Below are 12,200 nucleotides of genomic sequence, written 5' to 3' on the forward strand. Positions count from 1 at the left end.
AAAAACTTTGGAGAAAGACATCATTTGGCAGGCAGCAGAGAATATGTCTCCTTTCACATGGTGGAAGGGATGCTGTAACACCTGACTGTTGTCCAGGGTTGCTCTAAGGCTCCTAAGCATTCCACCAACAGCAGCTTCTTGTGAACAGAACTGGAAGGCTTTCAGCTCAATCAAGACAAAAAAGAGGAACAGGCTAACAAGTGAACTCACTGCTAAGCTTGTTTCTATTTCTCAAAATCTCTTGCTTCTGGAGAATCAGTCAGAAGTACAATTAGTAAAGAAGATGCAGTATGATGATAAGTTGCCCTTTCCCATAGACTCATTGGTAAAACCATCTTTTAGCAAAAGAGAATGTGGTTCAAGTAGCTCGGAATCAGATTTGCCTCAAGTTGATTCTGAAATGGAACTAATAAGTGGTACAAGTGATTCTACAGATAGTGACAGTGAAACTGGAGGTGCCGCAGTGACCTCAGTGGAAGAGAGTTAAACTCTGTTGAAGTAGATGAGTGGACAGCCATGGCATATCATGCACGGTTCTTTGGGTGTGCTAAAATTAGTGTCAACAGTTTTCAGTGACTTCATTTTTTTTTCTTAAATTTAAACAAGCAATGTAGGGGAAGTGCATGCTATTGTGTATTGTCTTTACATTTTTACAAGTATTCCAATAAAAATAATGTCTTTCCATATAAAGCTTTGAATTTGTTTGAATATAACATTTACACCACATTAAGTGTGCAGTATTTAATTTTTTTCCTAATCAAATATTTCAGTCCAAATACTTGTGGCTGTTGGGACATAAAATTAACTTGGGAGTACTTTTTAGTATTGTTTACTAAATATAAGTCAAATAAACATGCTAAATCAGATATACAAACAACTAAAACCCTTGGTTCCAAAATGATACCTTTTATTAAACCAACAAATTAGTTGGTCTAATAAAAGGTATCACTCTGGAACCAAGAGTTCTAGTTTTTTGTACTTCTTGTCTCAGACCAACACAGCTACCAAGTACACTCCTGTTAAATCAGATCACACTCTATTTAGGACCTTGGAAATTTTCCAATTTAAAATTTTCTGGAAAACCCACATCTCTGCTTGAGCACAGCACTCATTCTTGTACATTTTACAAGGGAAGGAAAGACTGCCCCCGCTCTGTCCAAGCTCCTGGTGCATCTAGAACAACTTTTCTTTCCCACAAAAAAGAGGGAATGCTCAGACCTAAGAGCCCCACATTAAGTGGGGCAAGGTGGACACACTTGAAGGGAGAGAGAGGCTGCAACTAGATTTAGACAGACTACAGAAGTGGGCAGATGAGAACAGGATGGGGTTCAACGTAGACAAATGCAGGGTGCTGCACCTTGGGAGATGGAATCCACAGCATACATACAGGCTGGGGAAATCCCTTCTTGAAAGCACAGAGGTGGAAAGGGATCTTGGAGTCATTATTGACTCCAAGATGAACGTGAGTTGCCAATGCCAGACTGCGACCAGCAAGGCCAGCCATACCTTGTCATGCATCATCCAAAGGTGCATCTCAAGCTGGTCCAGAGAGGTGATACTCCCCCTCTATGCAACTTTGGTCAGGCCGCAGTTGGAGTACTGCGTCCACTACTGGGTGCCGCACTTCAAAAGGGATGTTGCCAGCCTGGAGAGGGTTCAGAGGAGGGCCACCCGCTTGGTGAGAGGGCAGCAGGACAGGCCCTACGAGGAGAGACTGAAGGACCTGAACCTGTTCAACCTCAGCAAGAGGAGGCTGAGGGGGGATCTGGTGGCTGCCTACAAGCTTATCAAGGGGGATCAACAGCAAATAGGCAGAGCTCTTTTCTCCCCAGCACCACCTGGGGTGACAAGGAACAATGGTCATAAGCTGATGGAGAATAGGTTTAGGTTAGAGATCAGAAGGCAATATTTTACAGTTAGGGTGGCCAAAATCTGGAACCAACTTCCCAGGGAAGTGGTCCTCGCCCCTACCTTGGGCAATTCAAGAGGAGGTTGGATGATCACCTGTCTGGGGTCTTGTGAACCCAGCATTCATTCCTGCCTGTGGCAGGGGGTCAGGCTAGATGATCTGTTCAGATCCCTCCTGACCCTAGCTACTATGAAACTATGAATTATGTGGATATTTTTACCCTGGACAAAGTAGAACACTCTTGAATGATGCCTAGAAGTGCCTGTTTGTTTTAATGCAGGCATGTATTATGAAAGGAAGTGTACAGTTTACCTTCACAAGAAAGTCTCTGCAAATGACACTCTATCTTCTTTTTTTCTCTCTGAGACTCATGTCAAAACAGCTACTGAACAGATCTGATTGTAAGCAGAATTAAGCAGCCTGCAATTAGGTCAATAGCAGCAGTTTGCACTATGCATGTGCATGCATGAGAGGAAGAAAAGTCTCACTTTCATGTGGGGGAATGAGTTGTCTGAAGAAAAATGCCATTTCTCAGGGCCAAAACCCACAAACATAATATAACAACTAAAATTAAATGGTTATTCATATCTCTCCCAGCTGTGCAGGTAATTGCTTTTACCTTTTAGTCCCATCTTCCTAGGTCAGGGGTAGGCAACGTTTTTTGGCCAGAGTGCCAAAAAACACCACAATGCCTACCTCAGAAGGTGCCAGAGTGCCGGCATGGCAGAAAAACAAAATGAGGGCAAGGGGTACATGGCAGGTGCTTGTGCCCCATACCCCCCACCCAAAGCCCCTACCCCCCAGCCCTGCTGCCCCGTGCCCCCAGCCCTACTGCCCCTTGCCCCCCACCCAAAGCCCCTGCCCCCCAGCACTACTGCCCCTTGCCCCCCACCCAAAGCCCCTGCCCCACACCCCTACTGCCCCTTGCCCCCCACCCAAAGCCCCTGCTCCACAGCCCGGGCTCTGTGGCGCAGCCTGCCCTGAGGTGCCTGTGCAGTCACTGCCAGCATGGAGCTGATGCCGGAGCTGTGCAGCCCAGCGCAGCTGTTTGCACTCTGCCCGCTGCTTGCTGCAACTGCCCAGAGCCCAGGCTGGCTACAAACAGCTGTGCTAGGCTCATCACCTCCATGCTGAGAGCGGGGGAGAGACCAGGCCTGCGCTGCCTCAGGCCCCTCCCCCACCGCCCACTCCGAGGTGCACCTGCACGTGCCAGTGCGGAGCTGATGCCCGAGCCCAGCACAGCTGTTTGGAGCCTCCCAGCTGCAGCCGGTCCCGGCTCTGGGTAGCTGCTGCCAGCCGGGATCCCGGGCTGCTCCCAGCAGGCAGCTGGGACACTGCAAGCCCTGCTGGCAGCAGCCCAGGCTCCATTGCTGGCAGCAGCTACCCAGGCTGGCTGCTGCATGCCAAGCAAAATGGCCTTGCATGCCACACTCGGCATGCGTACCAGGGGTTGCTGACCCCAGTCCTAGGCCTTGGCTACTTTAGAAACCAGTCAGTACAGTTAAAGCAATAAATACGCAACAGTGTGGCCACACACAACTGGCATAAAGGTGTTTTTCTGTATGAGAAGGGGAATAATTCTATTGGTACAACAATCTTCTTTAAACTGATAGAAATGCATTAATAAGAGGACTCTTACTGGCATGACTATTTTGGGGGTGGAAAAAAATCCATGCCCAAAACCAAAAATTTATAACAATAAAAAAACTTCAGCATAGAAACCAGGTCTTAGTCTGCCTCTCTGCCTCTCCCCCCTGCCCACTGCCCACAAGCACAAACTGCTCTTGGTAAAGCATCACAGTCAGATTCAGGAGGTCACCAAACAGCAACACACATCCCCTTCCCAAGAGATGAAAGTGCCATCTCTGCAGTGCTCCTGGCCACTACTGAGACGAGGAATGAGAAGACAGGTTGGTTGTGATCCTATGAAACAAAGCCACCCTCCCATCACAAATCACTTTCCTGTCTGTGCAGCTCACACATTCACACCTTCGGTCTATGCCCATTTCCTCCTCTATCTCTGCATTTTGCCCCTGCCTTCCCTCCTCCAGGACTGCACCTGTCCTATCTTTAGAGAATACAGCCTTCCTCGAGGGTGCTAGCACCAGAGGAATGGAACTGGCAACCCCTTCTCAGTTTCACACTTCGGCTACTCCTGGGGCAGAAAGCAAACAGCAGTATGCAACCACAGAGCAGATGTGATTCTCTGTGAATGAGGGAGTTAGATGAGGACAAATGCTCATTTCTATTCTCCTCTCTTTCCAGAAATCACAGTTGTACTGTTCCTTCATAGACTACTTCTCATATAGTTCAGCAGAATGAAACAGCCAAAGTTCACAGTTGTCTCGCTCTGTGGCTGGCTTGTTGAGCCCAGTGAACAAACTTGAGGAAGCAGCAGATGTAGGTGTCACCTACAAGACAAGGTAGTGGAATTTCATGGGTCCTCTGTTGTCCCATTACAAATCTCAGCCTTTGAATGTAGAACGGAAGGACAGGAGGAAATGCATTACGAAAATTAACAGAAAAGTGACCTGAAAGGAGACAAGTCCAAATGACACCCAGCAAAGGAGAATCTGAGGAATAGTAAAAATACAAACACAAACTAGGAAAGTGAATTGGAATTGAAAGAAAGGGAGAGCGAGCGAGAGAAGGGGAGAGAGAAGGGGAAAAGCATGTTAGTTAAGATCAACCATTTTCTACCCCCTAAATCAGAGGTGGGCAATTATTTCAGGTGGAGGGCCACTTACTGAGTTTTGGCAAGCCATCGAGGGCTGCATGACAGGCAGCCAGGGGCAAATAAATCTTAATTTTCTAAATTTTTTAGGGGCCCTGTGGGCCAGATAGAATGTCCTAGCAGGCCGCATCCAGCCCGTGGGCTGCATTTGGCCCACCCCTGCCCTAAATATTTATATATCATATTAGATGGCAGCTTAACAGGAAATTTTAGCTTTATCTTTACAATTCACCTAACATCTTAATAATATCTAGAATGGCCCAATTGGAAGAGATATGACAGAGGCAACAATAAATGGATATGCCATGTTTACTGTTAAGCCAGATTTTATAAAATAATTTTAAAGCTTTAACTTGTCTACTTAAGCTGTACTAATTTATTGGCATCTTTGATCTGCTTATGAGTCTCTTGAGTTCACCTAGATTAAGAAAAGAGGTTGAGGGTAAATTTAAGTTAATTAACACGTTAGCCAACTCTGATCTGACCCTCAGGTTGTGTCTAGTTATTATACCTCTACTTTCTACACTACTAAGAATAGAAGGAAACCATGCATCTGGGTTCTAAATAACTTCTTTTAGAACCTATATATGAACAAACAGGGCCTAGGAGCATGCATATTTTGTTGCTGTTAGCATCCAGTTAGTTCTGCAGCAGAAGCCAGGGAGGCCCACTCAGGGCTCCTAAACTATTTAAAAGTTTGCCTATATGGTATATGGGCATAGACATAAGCTAATACTTTTCCTCAGTTTAGGAAAGAGGTACCCTATGTGGGAGCCTAGACAATTTTGAGCTACTTTTACTCCTTCTTAGTGTTTCCCTATGATAACAGGCTAATAGGACTTGATTCCTGTTCTTTGCTTTGTTTGATCCAAAGCCCACTTAGGTCTCTTGAATACACCCTAAAAGTTAGTTAGTTTTTTAGTTAATAATGATGATTAAAGGAACAAAATACAGTATAATGTCACAATGTGACAAGTGACACTGCTTACCACTTTTTTACGGTCAGCAGATTTTGTACCCAAAGGAAACAATTTGGCTGCATGTGAATATTATGAAATACAAAGTGTGCACTGTCTAGGCAGAGTTTGTTATATTTAATCGCTCAGGCACCAACAAAACCCCAGAGGCCAGATGTGAACTTTTTTTTTTTAAATTTCATTCAGCCAGTAAATTAAAACTCTAGCTATTCAGAAAGAAGACTTGCTCCTGAGTACAGGTGAGGCCAGATCGCTCCAGTAAAGAGCCGGGAATAAACACAGCTGAGGTCTCAGAAGGCCCTTGTGGATAGTGCATGTCCACCTTACCAGCTCTTTCATGGCTGTTGCAGTTCTACTCCAGCACCTATTCAATGTACAGCTGAGGCCTAAGGGAGGAGAAACATATGGCTTTTGTCCCCACCTCCACACACCCTGTGAATGACAAGCATTCCTCTTCCTCCATCAATTCCAATCCTGGCCCCATCACTGAAGGAGTGACTCAGCTGGTGCACGAGGTCTGGGCAGAGGCACAGGAGTGCAGCTCTACACCCAAGACAGCCTCATGATGCCCAGGACAGTGCTGATCACAATGGCATGATTGGCTCCCACTACAGTTGCAACTATTTTGCACATCCCCAAACAAAGGCAGGGTCCAGGGCTGCTGCCCCTGTTGCACCCCCTGTTCAGTTATGCTACTGCATATGGGCTTGGATGAGGGCAGCTGGTTGAGCTGAATCTACGCAAAGTTGAAGTTAATTTGATAGGCTGAAGGACATGGATGACGATTTGTAGAGAGAGTTATAACTCAAAAAAAAAAAAAAAGTGTGGGGGGGGGGAAGGCGGTCATTAGTGTCTCAGCAGCTCCTTGGATGACCAGGAATCAGCTGTGCCTAAGAACAATGGGTTGGATCCTGAGCTGTTTCCAGTAAATACTGAGCAGAGCCACAAAAAGATCCATTTGTGGCTCCCCAACCCTCAGACCATTTTTCTACTACTCCCATCCAAGGCACAGATCACTACTGTGATCTTCACTGGTTGCCTCACCTGAGAATTTAAGGTGTTATTTTTAACCTAGAAAGTCCTAAATAATTTGACCCTGGTCTGTCAAACCACTAGCGAAACTATGACCCTTCTCATATGATACTAGCAAAACTGTAATCAGAAAAGGTACAACTCAGGGAGAAACTGGGACGTGCAACTTTTCTCAAATTTAAATGGCAAGTGATTTTTGCCTGGTGTTCTCCATAACAGGTCCTTGACTATGGAATTAGTTTCCATCAGTGTCTGCTGGGAACATGCAACATCCTTCAGCTAAATGTGTATGCAGCTGTAGTTCACAAGCAATATTAAAATCAGGGTCCAGATTTACACGCTCAAGGGACCAGCCAGTCTCCTGATCACTACAAGTGGGCAGGTTGCAAGACGTGAGGAAAGGATTGCTAGATATACAACTGTAATTACAAGTCTGATTCAAGTAGTAAGTACAGAGAAAGGATGATCTTGTGATCATGCTACTGAAGGAGTACAGAGATGAAGCTTCAAGCAGTTGTTGGCTATACCACAGATTTCCTGTACAACTCTGAGCAAGTCTTAATATCTCTCTGTGCCTCAGTTCCCCATCTGGAAAGCAGACATGATAATACTTCCTGAGTGGACAGGGAAGTCCCAAGGATTAATTAATTAGTAAATTGAGAGACTCAGACACTATGAGGATGGATGCTATGTAAACAGATATGCATATATCATGGTAGGGGAGGACACTAATCATGTCTGTGTTTATCATGCCTGTGTTAATTGTTGTAGCAGTGCTCACAGTACATAACATGCACATGAAATGTCAGAACAAATAAAAAAATAAAACATCCTGTTTTGTTTATTAAGGCCTGATCCTGCATCTTTTGCACATCTAAAACTTCCACTAAACATGGTGGAATCTATGTAGGAGAACCGAAGCAAAATACATAACTGGTTGTTGATGGCCTGATCCTACCTTCTCTATTCAGGCAAAATTTCCATTGAAGGCAGAGTTTTGCTCGACTCAGGAACAAGCCACAAATAAGATTAACGTTTAGGTAAAACAACAAACAAAATGGAGATGAAAACCTTAAATCATGTCCCTGGAAAAAGAGATAAACAAGGGTCAAAATGAATCCAGGGAGCTATAAGAATGGGAGTTGCAAATCAATGAAACAAAATGAAAGACTCAATACAAGCCTGGAGAGACAGCACTGCAATGTCAGAAATGCAAAACACTGCCATCTGAAACACACAGACACAATACTGTGACTCAAGGGAAAAACAAGACAGCAACACAGTTAAAACATATTCATACACAGAGAGAAAATGTTAAAATAAAGCTTAAGGACCATGACACACGAGCCATTAACAACAAATCAATTCTAATTTAAGGCTCAGCCCAGTCCCTTGGAGCAGATCCTCAGTCAGTATAGCTATGACATAATGGAGCTATGACAATTTGCATCAGCTGATTATTTGCCCCTTCTGTTGTCCCTTTATGGGGAAAAAAAGGTGTCTCAAAACAATAGGTAAGCAGGTACAAGGCATAGATAGGACGAGCCTAATTGAAAAGGGTGAAACTGTAAACATAATAGCAACCTTAACCCAGTTGCTGTTTTCAATATTTGCCCCTCAATCTTTAAGATACTGTTGCCTTTGAGGTTGGCCCAAATTTAAATTTGATTCCATCACACATGTAACAAGCTCCTTCCATTTCCCTTCTACTATGTGTATATGTAACTGCATTTACACGAACATTTCAATTCCAGAGGCTCTGACTTTATTAAATGAGAGAGAAATCGATAAAAATATTGGACACCTTAGAGAGAAAAAAAATTAAAAATCCCCAGGAAGTTGATGCATCATTGTGTTGCATCTGTGTCAAGCTTTTGGTAAACAAGCAGCAACATGAATGAAATCTGTCCAGAAAGACTGCATTTCAGCCCCAACCACGCAGTCGCCGGCCAAACCACTGCATATATAACAAAGTTTGATTTCGTGGCTGAGTGTTCAGTTACACTTATACCATTTCCTGTGGAAAACTGAAGCTTTGAAGCATGTGTAAAACAACTCGGGCTTCACTGAAACTGAACCATATTGAAAAGCCACATACACACACACACACACACACACACACACACACACAGCTGTTCCACCAACCAATTTGCAGTGATACTACAAAGTTAATTACCGTGCTACTGCAAATAAAGCCTGAAGAGACTGACAAACTAGTTGCCACCCCCCCCACAGACACATGCCATCCCCCCCACACACATGTACCCTACACATGCACATATACAACCCCCACACTCCCTACACACACACCCTTTTACACACATACCCCCCATACTCCCTCCACACTTACACAAACACACACTCCCTACCCTGCCTCCACCGGCACAGAGAACCCCCGGGGGATCAGCCCAGCAACGTCTGCCAGCTCCACTGCCTCCTCCCTACCACAAGAGCCGGGCAGCGTGGGGAGGCAAAAAAAAAACCCAACCCTTATCCCTCAGCCTTTCATCTCCTCATCCATCCATCCATTCCCCCCTTCCTCCCCCAGCTCTCTCCAAGCGTGCCTGTGTGTACAAGGGAGACGGTGTGCCTATCCCACTGCAGGCGCACACGGCGCAGAGCTCGGCGCACATGTCTGGACGAGAGGGACAAGGGGGCGGGGAGGTTTAAGATGCCCAGAAAAAGGCTTTTTCTAGCCCCAATGTCCCAGCCTCTGCACCTGCTGCTCAAACACTGTTGTATGTTCAAGGTCAAAGAGGCTTTTGCACCAAAACACAGTGACCCCCACACCTGCAGGGAGGGGATGCTACTTCCCCAGCCAGGGCAGGCTCAGGCAGAAGAGCATGGCAACTGTTGGTGGGTTAAAGCCCAGTGACCTCGCCTCCAGCCCGGCTTGTGCACCCACTTGCATGGGGGGGGGGGGCGGGGAAGGGGCTGAACAACAGTAGCTCCCAGATGCTGCAGGTACTCGGCTCTCCCCGCCCCCAAGGCTTCCCCGTGCATCCCAGCTACACCAAACCTGCATGACTGGAAGGAGCGCAAGATGCGCGGGTGCAGCGGAGCCCTGGAGGCACTTCAGGGCTTGCATGGAGGCACAGCCTCTCCTGTCCCCACCCCCCAGCCCTACAAGTGGGCACAGGGGAACAGCCCTCCCTGCCCAGCCCTGTCCTTGCAGCTTGATACAGGGGGAAACAGCTGTACCCACCCAGCCCTGGTGGGAGGGTGGGGCGTAAGTGGGGGCAGGCACACTACCAACTCAGCCCTGGAATGACAGGAGCTGGGGAGGAGGCGGCAGAGGCAACAGCCTTCCCCATACCACCCTCCTGTGCTAAGGCTGGATAACTAGAGATGTGGTCCCCCTATACCACTCTCTTTGCCAGCGCTGGGAGACAAGGCTGTGCCCTCCTATACCACCCACTGTGCCAAGGCTGGGGGAATAGGGCTATATCCCCCTACAGCACCCACTGTCCCAGGGTGCTGTCCCAGCAGCATGGCTGGGGGACAGGGCTGTACCCCCCTATAGCACTCAGTCCTGGGGCTGGGGAAATAGGGCTATATCCCCCTATAGCACTCACTGTGCCAAGGCTGGGGGAACAGGGCTATATCCCCCTGTGCCACCCACTGTCCCAGGGCTGGGGGAATAGGGCTATATCCCCTTATACCACTCACTGTCCCAGGGTTGGGGGGACAAGACTGTGGCCCCCTGTACCACGCAGTGTGCCAGGCCGGGGAGGGCTGCAGCAGCCCGGGTCGTCCAGCTGTGGCGCCCAGCTGCCCGCAGGGAGGGGGGGCGGGGGACTCACCGCTGGCGTTCTTGCCGCAGACGAGGTGCTGGTAGGGCTGCAGGAGGCCCCAGAGCTCCGCGTCGTTGCTGACCGTCTGCTCCAGCGCCTCCAGGGTGAAGCGGGGTGCTTCCCCGCTGCTGCTGCCGCTGCTTTCCTTGTCCTTGTCGGCCGCGGCCCCCGAGCCTCGCGGCTGGGGCAGGGGCAGGGGCAGGGCCAGGACCCGGGCGTGCACGTCTCGGAAGAGGCTCTCCATGCCGGCAGCCAGGTAGATGGCGGCGTGCTCGTGGATGCGCAGGGCCACGCGGCTGTCCACCATCCAGCGGTAGAACTTGCCCACGGAGAAGACGAGCCCGCAGCGCGCGGACTTGCCGCGGCTGAAGCGGTCCCCGCCGCTGCCGCTCATGTTGTAGAGGGACAGGGCGCCGAGCGCGGCCGCCGTGCAGCGCGGCGCCAAGCTCCAGCCCAGCACCACCTCCATGGCGCTCTGCACCTCGTGCTTGGTGCACTTGGCGAGGCGCAGGCTGAGGCGCTGCGCCTCGCGGGCCAGCCGGATCAGCGCCCGGCTCAGCAGCGCCGACAGCCGCGCCGCCGCCTCCCGGCCCGGCCCGGCCCCGGGGCTGCCGCTGGAGCCGGAGCCGGAGCCCCGGGCCGGCAGCCGCAACACCGCCTCCACCTCCTCCAGGCTCCAGGGGACCTCCTCAAGGTCGGGCAGGCGCCTGGAGCACTGCTGCCCGGAGCAGTCCAGCCCCTCGGAGTCTTCCACTAGGACGGTGTTGACAGTGTCGAAGCTGTTGTGGCGGCTGTGCATGGAGCCCGTTAGCTGCGGCCAGCACTGTCCTCCATAGGGCTGCGGCGCCTGCGAATCCGAGCAGCACAGGGACAGGCTGGAGGAGCGCACGGAGTCCGCCGCGCCACCATACCCGGAGTCCAGCGTCAGGTCTTCCAGCGTCCTCCCCGCGCTCTTACCGCGCCGGGCCATCGCTGCACTTCATGCTGCACCCGCAGCGCGACACTGGGAAGGGTAATTAAGAGTGGTAAGGCTGCTGGCGGGGCGGCAGGGATGGGGCCGCGGGGAACAGTGAAGTGAGAACCCGCCGAGCCGAGCCGAGCCGCAGCGCACCGCCTGCCCCAGAAGCTGGGGCTGGGGAGGCGCGCGCGGGGGACAGACCCAGAGAGGCAGCCAATGGAAGGGCCGCATGCTAATAAGCATCCCCGCCCCTGCCCAGCTGCAGGAAGCGGGGCGCTGCGCGAGCCACGGGGAAACCACGCAGGGAGCGTGCACACGCGCGCGCGCGCACACACACACACACACACACACACACACACACACACACGTTCCCGTTGTTCTCTTCAAGAGGGCTTGCCTCGGAAAAGTCTGTGCCAGTCCCCTCTCCACCATATGAGCTCTGCCAGTTCTTTCCTGTCTTCCTCTTGTGTCTTTCTGTAACGCCACGAATGGTGATGGGTGCGCAGTGCGAACTGTGTAATGGGACTAAAAGAGTTTCACTGGCCAAGTATGTTTTGGTTTCCAACTGAACCACAGTGGAGGTACAGTTATATATTCATTTCTCTCTCTCTCTCTCTCTCTCTCTCTCTCTATATATATAAATAAATACATATTTTTTTGGAAAAAAACCCACGTTCTCTCGCACACACATGTTCAAACACACATACACTCATGCACACAGACACACACACGTGTTCTGGGAGTGGGAGCAGGACTTGGGAAATGATTTTCACCTTTAGTCTCACTTTCTCTGGTG

The 12,200-nt window shown here is 49.5% G+C and overlaps 1 protein-coding gene across 1 annotated transcript in view; it reads right to left on the reverse strand.

Annotated features, from left to right (window-relative positions):
- The window catches only part of ABTB3 (ankyrin repeat and BTB domain containing 3), a 282,606-nt gene extending 271,039 nt beyond the window's left edge, over positions 1 to 11,567 (reverse strand). The window contains exon 1 of the mRNA XM_019489444.2: positions 10,456 to 11,567. Within this exon, the coding sequence (XP_019344989.1) occupies positions 10,456 to 11,416 (961 nt within the window). The 5' untranslated portion in view covers positions 11,417 to 11,567. The remainder of the gene's footprint in view (positions 1 to 10,455) is intronic.
- Between the last annotated feature and the right edge of the window lie 633 nt (positions 11,568 to 12,200).

Source organism: Alligator mississippiensis, chromosome 4, assembly GCF_030867095.1.
Source record: "Alligator mississippiensis isolate rAllMis1 chromosome 4, rAllMis1, whole genome shotgun sequence".
In the NCBI taxonomy this organism is placed as follows: Eukaryota; Metazoa; Chordata; order Crocodylia; family Alligatoridae; genus Alligator; species Alligator mississippiensis.